This window comes from Arachis hypogaea, chromosome 8 (genome assembly GCF_003086295.3).
Source record: "Arachis hypogaea cultivar Tifrunner chromosome 8, arahy.Tifrunner.gnm2.J5K5, whole genome shotgun sequence".
Classification (NCBI taxonomy): Eukaryota; Viridiplantae; Streptophyta; class Magnoliopsida; order Fabales; family Fabaceae; genus Arachis; species Arachis hypogaea.
The window spans coordinates 11,654,734-11,667,638 of record NC_092043.1 but is presented as its reverse complement, the minus strand read 5'-3'; the positions used below and the strand labels follow the sequence as shown (position 1 = coordinate 11,667,638).

Sequence of the window (12,905 nt, the reverse complement as noted above, 5' to 3'; positions counted from 1 at the left end):
CAAAAAATGTCAAAATGCAAATTTTACACTTGCAACCCAAATACTCTCCGAGCAAAACAAAACTTTTAGGTAGGATTAAATGACAACCGTAGATGACAAAAATAAATTCTACACATTACTTTAAACACATCGTTAACATACTCACAAGAAAAAATGGGATTCCTTAGTGACCATCGACAAAGACTATCGAAAGACGTTAATTAAATTGACACAAATTTACCCCGAAAATTAGCATGACAATTAAATTAAATTTTTGCACATATACCTCTCGGAATTAGCATTCCATCAACACTAATTACGATTCTCAATTAAATAGTACTGCATTTAACAGAATACATCATAAGTGCATAAACGTTAACAGTCCATTAACAATTATTAAGTATGAACTACCAAATATAAAACTAAAACAAAGCAAACACGACACTTCAACACTTTGCAAACACAACCAATTGATCATCAAAGCAACCACACATACAAATAACTTCATAAATTAATTCAAACAACAAATTATTCAACCTGATTCGCCTGCAATATAGGCACTAACAATGGCTCGATAACTTGCCTTTAACTTCTCATAATCTTCCTCCAGTTGGCTCACCCTTGCCCGGAGAGCGTTATTCGCATCGCGAAACCGCTTTGCCTTGGCGTAGTTATAGTTGTGAATCTCCTTCTTTGTGACATCAAGGACGAGGCCTAGCATCTCAAAGGCTGCATCTTCTTTGGCATCTTTTTTCTCGAGCGAGAATCGACCCTTAGTAAATAGTTCACCATCAAATGGGTCACCTGGAATCACCACATTAAACCCAAAAAATGGGCCATCGTCTTTCATAAAGTGTTCCTGCTTGAAAAATTAGGGACCCGAAATTCGAGCATCGTGGCAAACCTTGACAAGCCATTCCTCCATGTCGTTTACAATGTCAAACTCAAAATTGAGCTCCTCCACCAAAATAACAGGAAGCCCTTGCATCAGATCCCAAAAATAAACAACAAAATTTACCCACAATCAACTTTTGTAAAGGGGCAAATATCATCTATGTTTTAAAAAAATAACACGTACTAAGGTTTAAAAAATTAATGTGGAATTATTACTTACATGCAACAACCGGACGACGGCGAACACCTGGACACAACAAGGAGGGTTTATTTCCAGAAAGAGCTTCGTGATTGTCGCCACTCATTTCAGCACGGGCAGCCTCTTCTGAAGAAATGGATGACATTCTTGACTTGAAGCACATAGATGCATGTTCATAGCTATTGAAGCATTCAAATTCCGGAAAGATAAAGTTAATGACCTGTTCATTGGCCTCTTCCCAACTTGTGAAAACACCAGGATGATGTCCCTTGGTTACAGCAAAGAAGAAAAAATGTTTTAAGATTTTCATCCATCTTATTCTATCCTTGTACAACTCACTTAATGTACAGTGGAGTGGAACTAAAAAAATTCAATTCTCAGAGGCAGAACTACAAATATATATTCAACTTAATGGATCTAAAGGCTTGCATAAATAGGGCCTTGCATACTCTCAGCATGTGGCCTTCAAACACAATTAACTATAGTTTGTTAACAATTGAAGGCCCAATACACTTTTTAAAAAAATTCTAATACATTTTTTATTGGTCCAAAATTCAACACAAACTTCTCTTATTTATGAAATAAACCCCACGTCTAGGGGAATAAACCTATAAACCTATAAACAAGTTTCCTGGTAGCAAAGCAGGGAAATTTTTGCCACGCCACTAAAATTTGTGCTACGTGTTGACAATGGAAGTGTGACAGCACTGGGTGAATGCTTCACCTTATCCTACCAGGTGAAGGTTAAAACTCACCTAATCTCTATGCATTTATTTTTTGGTTTTTTGGACGGATCCGGGTCATGAGGACCTGTCCAGACCAAGACCTAAGCCCGAAAACAATGAAAAGGATTCCAACACTACCCACTCTAACAACGACGTTGAAACACTATTCCCTCCCCTACCCCTTTTCAAATAGATTAAACCTTTCGTCCAAAATATTTTACACCAAAGCAACGCGAAACACTCATGAGAGAGGGAACGACGACGATCTGCACGGCCGCCAAAGGTGATTACGGAGGAACTGATGCTGCGCCAAGCTGGGGAAAGCTATGGCACCGCCGAGGACTCCTTCCCTATCCTTAGCGGCGGACAGAACAGTGGAAGTATGTGTTCGCTGGGGGGAAGGGAAAGATCTCTGATCCCGCGCAACGCTCCAGTTTCCGTTGCCACCACCGATCGTCGCACCCACCAACTAATACCAATAGAGGAAGTATAGGGAGCCAATGGAGTATATGTACAATGTGTACAATGGGGTATATGGATGTTCGATTCAGTAGGATAGCAGATGTTTATTATCCATGGTACTTAGATGGTTATTCTAGATAGTATGTGTCTATTGTGTTTGAGAAATTAGTAGTATTTTATCTTGAATGTTTATTTTTTAACTCATATTGGGCCAAATAAATAGCTCAATATACACATTATACAAATATTCCATTGACTCTTAGCAGAATTCATACCAATAACATTAACCCCCTTATCTTCTTCTTCCCACTCCCCATTTTCCAAAACCAACCCAACCCCTCTCTTTTTTTTTCTTTCATTTTTCAGGAAAGAAAAAAAGAAAATAAGAATCTATCCATTCAAATCCCGTATGCTATACGATTAGGGTTTTCCATTCCCCAAAAATAGTTGGCCCAAGAAGCACAAGTCATAAGACAATTAGTTTGGCCCAATAGGCCTTAACTGAAAAAAGAAAATTGAATTTCGGATCCAAACATTCGGGTAAGGAAGAGATGGAAATAATTGGATAAAGATATGAGTAACTATCAAATATGAAGATGATTGGAGTTAGTAGCAGCAGAGAAAGAGAAGAACAACTCAAGCATGGCACAAACGCTAGCAATGCCCGTATCTCCCTCCCTCGCCCTAATCTCAAACCCTAAACCTCTTTCGAGAACCGTCTCCTTCCCCGTTCTCAACCCTCCCAAGGTAACATAAATCAAACTCCACCTACATTTTTTGAAATTTTTTTGTTTATCTTTAAATTTGTGTGTTCAGGTGAGAGGGTTAAGCATAGAGTGCGCTCGTGTTGGCGGAGTGGAAATTCCGAACAACAAGAGGATCGAGTTCTCGTTACAGTACATCCATGGAATCGGGAGAAGCAGAGCTCGCAAGATTCTCTGCGATATTAGCATGGACAACAAGGTCACTAAGGATCTCAGCGAAGAGGAACTCATCACTCTTAGGGATGAAGTCTCCAAATACGTCATTGAAGGCGATTTGGTTAGTTTCCTTTCGTTTAAGCAACTGCGTTAATTAAGAAGAAACGTTTAGGTTATTGATGTGTTTATTGATTTTATCAGAGGAGGTTTAATGCGTTGAATATAAGGAGACTGAAGGAGATTCAGTGCTACCGAGGAATAAGGCATATTCAGGGTCTTCCTTGCCGAGGACAACGTACAAAGAACAATTGCAGGACCTTGAAGGGTAAGAAGGTTGCTATTGCTGGCAAGAAGAAGAAGTGATCAATTCTGTGAGTACAATTTAATTCCTTGTAATTTCTTATTAGCAATGCTGCATTCTGTTTAATATGTGCTTATTTTGTAGAATACTTATTACTAGCTTATATACCTGATTTGCATGGGACAATCGAGTAATTTGAATGCATTCTTCAAAATGCAGTTTTACTATTGGAGTGTAATTGTGTAATCAATTATTTAATGCATCAGATTATTTGATAATAGGCATAGTGAGAAAGTAATTTTCCTTTTAGTATATTCAATGTTTTAGCAGCTGCTCGGTTAGTACATTTACAATTGTTTTCTCCCCTATGTTTCTGTTCTTAGGCTCATCTTGCAGCTTGATAGTAAATCTGAAAATAATGTAGTCTGTTAATGTTTGCACTAGAGAATTCAGAACATAAGAAATTCTTAACCATAGCTTTCTAAACTATGTCTTCTAAAGTTCCTTCTGTATACAACATGGTAACTCTTCATGATTTTCCAGCGGTATTTTCGAATCATTTCTATTCAATTCTAGACACTAGACACTTCGACAGTGCCCACGTACATGTCCATGAATGAAAGCTGGCCTTGGTGCTGCAATATTGTGGTAGTCAAATACTCTCTCCATTTTATATTAGATATGTTGTAGTATATTTATAAATCAAGGTATGTAGAATTCTGTTTTTCACAAAAATGCCTGAGTTCCATCATTTCTCTGCAGCAACCTTACTGCCCTGCTTTCTGTTTTTGGGTTCTTGAACTGTTCTCACAAGTTGAACGATTTGCACGTTTGATTACTAGTTTGCAAAATCAATGTAGCTGGAACACACGACTAAACACGGTGCTTTTGGCATAGGTTAGCAATATCACCATGTAAAAGTGTGCTCTGTAAGTAATAATAATTTACACAGCAAGCCAATTCGTCCTAAAAAGAGAAAACAACAATATACAAATCATGTTTTAACATAAGGATAAATTTTATTGAATTATAAAAAAAAAAAAGATTGTTAGAAGGTTCGTAAAAATTTTTATTATTATTATTATTTTTTTTTTGCGAGAACCACAATGGTTAAAACTGTGGACTAAAAGTATAGTATTGGATTGTTAGACTAAAGGAGTTAGACTAATTGTTAAAAATACTGACCAAAAATTATAAATTCTGGTGATCTTTGAATTTTTTTTGTAAAAAGAAAAAAAAGGGATAGAGACTACTACTTTAAAGTGTAAAAAAGAAAGAGTTGGGTAATGTTAGTTTAAAAATAAGACAAAAAAGTTGTTAGCCAATTAGATTTTAGAATTTATCATTGGTATTTGGTAACACCTGGCAAGACCCTTCATGCAAACCTTGTTGGGCTATAGGGAAGGCTGGAAGCCCTATTGAACTTAGTTGCTCCAGGATAAATTTTGGTGGACAGAATTAGCTTATTTAAACTCTGTGTGTTGGGTTGGACGGATTGTCCTATGAGATGGTTTGCATTGGGCCATACATGGGCTGTCAATCTTTTTTATCGTAATTTAATTTTTGTTCACATTTTTGTGATTATAATGGGCCTCATGTTCCCTAAACTTGAGATTTGGGTTCAAATTGAATGACATATCATGCAGAAGCCCAACTTGTGGTATGAAAGTTGAAACCACTTGAAAATTTGTTGTTGTAAAAATACTATTGTTGACCAAAAACATAAGCCCAAGTTGTTTACAAAACAAGCATCGGAAGCTATTGTCCCAACCAGACCAAGAAAAAAAAAACCTGTTGTCAACAATATTTCATTACGTATCAAATGTTTTCATGTATTGTATCAGGCAAAAAGCGATTTTTTTAAACCTCCCCCGCAAAAGCCGACAGTGGTAATAAAAGCTTAAGCAGGCCACAACCAAAAATAAGATTTAAGCAGGCCATGCCACGTTGTCACTCTTAGCACATTGCTATCAGCCACTCCAATGAGGAGGACCACAGATAACTTGTCTTTGAAGCTGTAAACCAAGCATTAATAGCAATCATATGATTCAGTATCTATCAAATTGATGTTTGATTCGAACCCTTTTGGTGTCCCAAAATTCCAGCATGGCCACATATATAAGAATTATTAGAGCTTCCATTATATTAAACCAAACAAGTTTTGAGGACCAAACATCCCACGGGATAATGTGTCAATCATTATTGTTATTATCTTGCTTGACATAAAATTTGAAACTGTTGATGTCTCAAAGTAGGGTCCCTTTGTACTCAGATTAAGAGACCTCATTGATAACAATCCTTGTTTTTAAGTCCTCCTCTTTTCTTATTCTGTGGCTTTCATTTTCATTTTGATGAACAATGGACCTTCTTTTGGTTCTATAATGATATTGCATGTACTCCACTTTATATCGATAATCCACTCTTTCAAGTTCCATTTCCAACCGAAGAGAAAGAGAGAGAATTTTTTGGGTTTAATTATTCATCACTAATAATGTGTTTTGAGCACCAAAAAGTAAGTGATTCTGGACCTGGTTGTCGGCAAACGGGCAGATCTCCCAGGTTGTGGTGTTGGAGAGTGGAAGTCTAGGATCTCGCGACCTCCCGAGCAGTAAAGGTGTAAGGGGGGAGTCACCTGCAAAAAAGATTCCGACGCTCAAGCTAGAAATCCGTACAGATGGCAGTAAAGGTGAGACAGTGATGTCCCTCGAGAGGGGTAGGGTCCTTCCCCTATATATTCTGCGCCTAGGGCGGGTCCCACAGAAGCAGACCCGCCTTCCAAAAAATTTTCTTGCCCTCAACTATCAAGCACCGTGCTGGAGGGGTCGGGTCGTATTATTTAAAAATATGCTTTACCATTATTTGATAAGATTGTTATTCTTATTAAACTTTTCTCATTCTTTGTAAATAACAATAATAATAACCTCTTTAATCCATAAATTTCTTTCAAATTACATATCACACATTGCTCCCATTCTACATCTACTTTACCTAGCAAAAACCTTTCAGAACTTTATAAACTATAATTTTCCCAATTTCCACTCGATATATTTTCTCAATTCATTATCAGGATGTGTATGCCACCTATGAGAACATAAAATATTAACTATCAATTATAGATTCCTATTGTGTGGGTTTTATTATATGATCTCTCTGCTTTTTAAGATTTAATATTCTACTTGATTATAGCTTTCATGTGGTAGGGCACTAAACACTAACATCATATAAAATCTTGATAAAGAGTTCCACTCTCCAACTTCAAAGACAAATGGCTAATAAGTGCTTGGGACATTTTCTATCTCGTACTTTATACACCATAAAAAATAAATTAAAATAAAATTACACCTTATTCCAATTGCTTTCTCCTATTCGAATTTGTCAACTACTGTTTGCCCATAGTATCAACCACCATAAGTAGAAGGATTCCATTTGCTGGGGCTGGGAATTTCACTCACTAAAATTGGTTCTCCAATAATTCCAATCAATGTCAAAAATTGTACCTACATTTTATGACGTCATAGTTACATCAGCCAAATGCTTCCCTCATATATATGTTTATAGTAATATTACTGCTATAAATTTGAAAATCGTTTATTCTTCATTCTTATATTCACTAGTGTGCTAGAAAGTGCGAATCTAAAAGATGTTTGAGATGACTTTGGTAACCCTTGAAAAGGAAAAGACAAAATTAACAAATACTATAGGCATTAGCCAAGGAAAGTCTTTATTTTTCTTTTTCTTTTTTTCATACAAGAGAAAAAAATGAATGTGTCATAGCTTGGCTGCTTTTTTTTAACCAAATTTTCTGTCTTTTAAATTACCTAAATACCAATTATTTTTTATGTTTCTTTTTTTTTCATTTGTTATTATTTAAACTATTATATTTAAATTATATTAAGATATATTAATTTAATGAGATATTTTAAGACATGATAATAACAGACAAAATGAAAAAGAATAATGTGTTCTGCTCATAAAGCCTTATCTTACACCTCATGGATATATCATATGTTATTATTAAATTGTTGGCGCACATAAGGTGGAGGGGCTTAGTTATTCTTTCACATTAGTTAAAACATTCAATATCAAATTATATATATATAAAGATATATAAAACAATGAGTTGGGGAATTTTGTCCCCTTTATTTGGAACCTCATGTTTGGTTTTGAGGTTAATTAGTCTAAAATCTAAACTATTAATTTGCCACACCTTATCTACTGTTCAAACTGGGACAGCATGGGGAAGCCTCATCAAACTACTTTTATGTATATTGTTTAATTCATTAATTAATTACCTTCTAACAGAGACTACAGATAGAGGAGATCTGTATAGTTAGGGAGTGATAAATGGGAAAGTCTATCTCATCTTGTTCTATTCTAAAAATCTATTTTTTGGTGGGTTGGCGAGTTAATTTCGTCAATTTTTTATTAAATATTAAATAATATATATAATTTTATAATAATTTTAATAAATTTATAATTTTAAAAAATATAAAAAAATTATAATTTCTATATTCATAAAGTTTTTATAATTATAAACATGTAATAAATATCATCATAAATCAAGAGTAAATGTCCAAAATGGTTCCTGAATTTCAAATCGCTATTTAATTTAGTCCTCGACTTTTTAAAATGATCAATTAAATCCTTGAAATTTGAAAAAGTTATCTCCGTTAGTCCCTTACAGAAGTGTCGTCAAAACGTTGATGATGTGGAATTCCAACTGTATGCTAATGTATACCAAAGTTGAATTTGATTCAAATTGGTACCTGAAATTGTTTAATAATATCCAAATTAATCCATTTTCAATTATAAAACCCTAATTCCCAAATTATTGTCTTCTCTTCTTCAATCTCTCTGCTTTCTTCTTCTCTTCTTCGTCATCTCCGCTATCTTCCAGTTCATATTCATCCTGAACTACAAGATCAACTCACCTACCTAAAACCTATTTTAATTACAAGTTAACGTGGTTGGATTAATTTTAAGTTCAACACAGATTTAAATTATATGTATCCTTGCAGGTTCGTCCATTAACCTAAAATATATTTTTCACTTTTAAGAAGATAACCATTGTCATCATCTTCAAGGTCTTAACATCACTTTCTAAGTTTGTCATTTTTCAATTGAACTCATGCAAAAAATTTTGTGAAATGGGTGTTATACAAACTAGTTCTTCACCTCCATCAACCCAAGAGAAAAAATTACAATAGATTCAATACTGCAAAGTAAAAAATGCAGGTGAATCCAAACTCAAAGTGAAAACTATCTTAACATTTTTTTTAAAGGCATAACCTTACCTCCCATGTTGCATATTCTTTTGCTGCTCTAAGGTCTCCCTACAGAATTGTTCCTACTTGAGCTAATTTGGCTTCTCTCCCCACCACCCATCATCACTCATGCAAACGAGAAAATAAGATGAACTAGAAGATAGTGGAGAGGTCGAAGAAGAGAAGAAGATAGTGGAAAGGTCGAAGAAGAGAAGAAGACAGCAGAGACATCGAAGAAAAGAAGACAATAATTTGGGGATTAGAATTTTATAATTGAAAATGAACTAATTTGGATATTATTAAGCAATTTCAGGTACCAATTTGAATCAAATTCAACTTTGGTACACATCAACATACAGTTAGAATGCCACATCATCAACGTTTTGACGGCACTTCTGCAAGGGGTTAATGGAGATGCACTTTTTCGAATTTTAGGGATTTAATTTGTCATTTTAAAAAATCGAGGACTAAATTGAATAGCAATTTTAAATTTAGGGACCATTTTGGATATTTACTCCACAAACCAAGTTTTTTGAAACAAAATAATAAAATTAACATTGGTAAAAGAAAAGCGTTGGCCCACCGGGGAGGTTCGCCCTTACCCCGCCAAAATCCACGATTTAAGCGGTACAGGTTAGACGAGCTTTCAAAGTGTAGCAATCTCAATTTTTCAGTTTGACCTATTTTTTGGCGAGTTACGCGGACCGAATCTGTAAATTTAGGTCCGTTTACCACTCCTATGTATAGTCAGATACCCTTCAACATATATATATACATATATAATTTATTAATATTATATTATTAATAAGTTAAATTTTGTTCGGACTAATAACTCATAAATTAAAAATTAAAAAATATAATTTTTCTATTAATGCATATTTTATTATTTATTTATTAAAATATATAATTCTATTATAATAATCTTTATTTTTATATATTATGTATTTTTTTAATCCGCTAATTTTTTAATTTTTCTTTTTTGTATTTGTACTGGTTTTATAAGAGAAAGTTTAAAAAATTAATTCTATAGACAGTTAAGTAGTTAATCTTTTAAAAAATTTCTATTTTAAAATTTAAAAAATTTGTTTTATGCTTAAAAAAATGTATACTCTCTTACCTCCTTTCTTTTTGTTAGATTTTGAATATTTTTTTATAATAATTTTAAATATTTTTTTAGTTTTAATTTATTTTTAATATTTTAGATGTTTTTTATTTTAAATTATTCTTTTTTAAATAAAAAATTTAAAAAATCAAAATATAACAACCATTAATTAAAGGATGTTTTTTGTTTTGTTTTAGATGTTTTTTTTTCAATAATTATGTGTGATAGAAAATAAATACGGCAGATAAGTTGACCACGTCAGAGAGAGACGTACAGAAGAAGAATAACGACATAGTGTAAGAAAACGAATACATGGCAAAAAGAAGTAAAAGCCAGTGGAAAGAAACACACATACGATGGAATAAAGCGCATGCACGACAAAAGAATGCGCGACAAAGAAGATTTTTTTATTTAGAAGGGAAAAATATGTGGGAGAGGAAAATAAAGTGATTAGAGTTTTAGATAATTTTTATATTTTCCCGCGATAATATGTAAATTTGACTTTTTGAAATGAATTACACGTTGGTTTTTAATGTTTTTTGTAAACTTAACTAATAATTAGCTGATATCCTAATTGAGCTGGCTTCATAATTAGCCTCTCTATTTTGAAATGCGTTCATTCTGCTTTGACATTTTTTACTTAGGAAAAAATATTAGTTTGGAGGAGAATTGTGGATGTTTCTGAATACAGTAAAAGATTTTTGAACAAGTAATGCGTTGTACTACAAATCACCAACTTATTATTCATGACTAATAACGTAGCAAACAATCTTGTCAAAAGAAAAATAAATGAACAATGTAGCATACAATCACACTACTAATCTTATTCTTTCAATCAAACACTTCTAATCTTCTTTGACATTTATTTCTTAAAACTTTAATTTTATATTTGAATATTTAGGATTCAACCGTGACCAGGAATTCTTAAACATGTTGGTGAATGTGTAGCTAGCTTATTTATCTAACTTATTATTATTATTGACACAATATAATTAAGTTAGTAATAATTAATTATCATATATTAATAATAAGTTAATCTACTACTAAAATTACTAGTTAGGAAATAATAATTTAATTTCCAAAGGGGCCTCAGTTTAGGCCTTTATGGCGACATAAGATGGCCACCCAATAAATAGGTTTAACTCTCAATAATTCAATAAATAAATAAATAGGCCTACTTTGCAGTTAGCAGGCTGGGGGCAGCAAATGCATTAAAAACTCAAACTAAACTCTCATTTTATTTCTTTGTAGTACTAAAATTTTCAATGAGGTGAAGGCTCCTCTCTTCCCTTTTCTCAATGTTTTTTAATTTCCCAACTCCCTACTTATTATTGCTCTAAAGTCCTAACTACCCATCAGATATTGAATCATGTATGTATGTATGACTTCTTCTTAGTGCTTTAGGGTTTAGAATTTATTAGGGGTTATGAGGATGGTACAAAAAAAAATTTAATGCACTGTCCGTGCAAAGTAATTTTACACGTGCATTTAATTATGTAATACCATATAATAAAAATAATTATCTTTTACATTGACCACATGAATGGTTATCATAAAAACAGATGTGATTACACAATAATAGAAAATATTGTACACTATCAATGCATCAAAATTAAACTCGATAAAAAAATATTTTTAGCAAACAATAATAACAACAAGAGATAACATTTATAATTTAATTAAAACTGGTTGGTGATGAACTTTAATTTGCAGGCCAAGGAGCCATTAAACCTACCAAATAATAAATTGCTATATTTTCTCAATAATCCTTTATCTTCACATAGATTTTTTTTTTTAATTTTCAATTCAACATATTCCCATAATTTTATCATTTATATCATTCTTTTTAAATTAATCATCGAGAAATATAGCGTGAGATGCAATAAAATGAAACAATTAGAAATTATATATAGTAAAACCAATTCAAACCACAATCATGTTTTTCTTATTATTATAAAAGAAATTTAACCCACTAACAAAAATTTATAAGTGCACCATAGTGAGAGTGGGACCTAGAAACTTATATATATATATTGTCATATGAATATTCTGTTAGACAGAAGCAAAAGCCAGAAGATATTAGTGGATTCATTTGTTCAATGTTGAGTGAGGATTGTGACTGGGGCTCTTTAGGAACATAATTATTTCGACAAACTAAATATTTAATTTATCCTCGTTAATTTCATGCTGCTCTATGAGTGTGACATGAACCCAAGAATTTCGGATGATGCTCATCATATGGTGTTTCTCACTAATAAAATTAATACATCAATTCAAAATGCAAAATATATACATGAAGCCACTCATCAAATTTATTATTATTATTATTATTATTATTATTATTATTATTATTATTATTTGAAGGTGAAAAGTTAGATAGAGTCGATTTCATGTGAAGTTAATATCTGAGAGCCGTTAGATGATTTGACTGATTTGACTAAATTTTCATCTAACGACTCTCAGATATCAATTTTACGTCAAGTCGACTGCACTTGAATTTTCACCTTATTTAAATCAGAATTAAAATTTTAGTTGATGTAATATCACTCATGATGAAGTGTTATATATCAATATTTGTAGACAAATGTGTTTTGATTACCTTTTTAATACTTAAACTTATTGGGTGAAAACATCCGAGTACTATTGTTTAAATTTTTAAATTTGGTAATAGCAGATACCTTTATTAGTCTTTTATATATATTATAGAAAATAATGTTCTTTTCTCCTGCGAAATATCTAAACAACATTTTAGTTTCTTTACTTATGAAATGTATACTTCTTTTTTTTACAATATTAAAATAATATACAATTTAGTTTATTATAATTATATATAAATTAATGAAAACTATTTAGTTGATTCAAATAATAAAATAAAATATATATTTATTATTATTATAACATTTTATTTATTTTTTAATATTTTATTGCGTAAGATAAAATATTTTTACTTGTTAAAAAATTATTTAATTTAACTTTTTATATGTTCCATGAATAATGATAAAATATACAAATAAATAAAAACTATTGCATTATTAATATATATTATTTGAATTAACCAA

General features: G+C 32.1%; 1 protein-coding gene across 1 annotated transcript; it reads left to right on the top strand.

The window, feature by feature from the left end:
• The first annotated feature begins 2,758 nt into the window (after positions 1-2,758).
• Positions 2,759-3,758, top strand: LOC112706113 (small ribosomal subunit protein uS13c). The gene is made up of 3 exons (XM_025757241.3): positions 2,759-3,006; positions 3,076-3,300; positions 3,381-3,758. The coding sequence occupies exons 1-3, from the start codon at positions 2,902-2,904 to the stop codon at positions 3,540-3,542; spliced, it is 492 nt and encodes a 163-aa protein (XP_025613026.1). The 5' UTR covers positions 2,759-2,901; the 3' UTR covers positions 3,543-3,758.
• Positions 3,759-12,905: the final 9,147 nt, after the last annotated feature.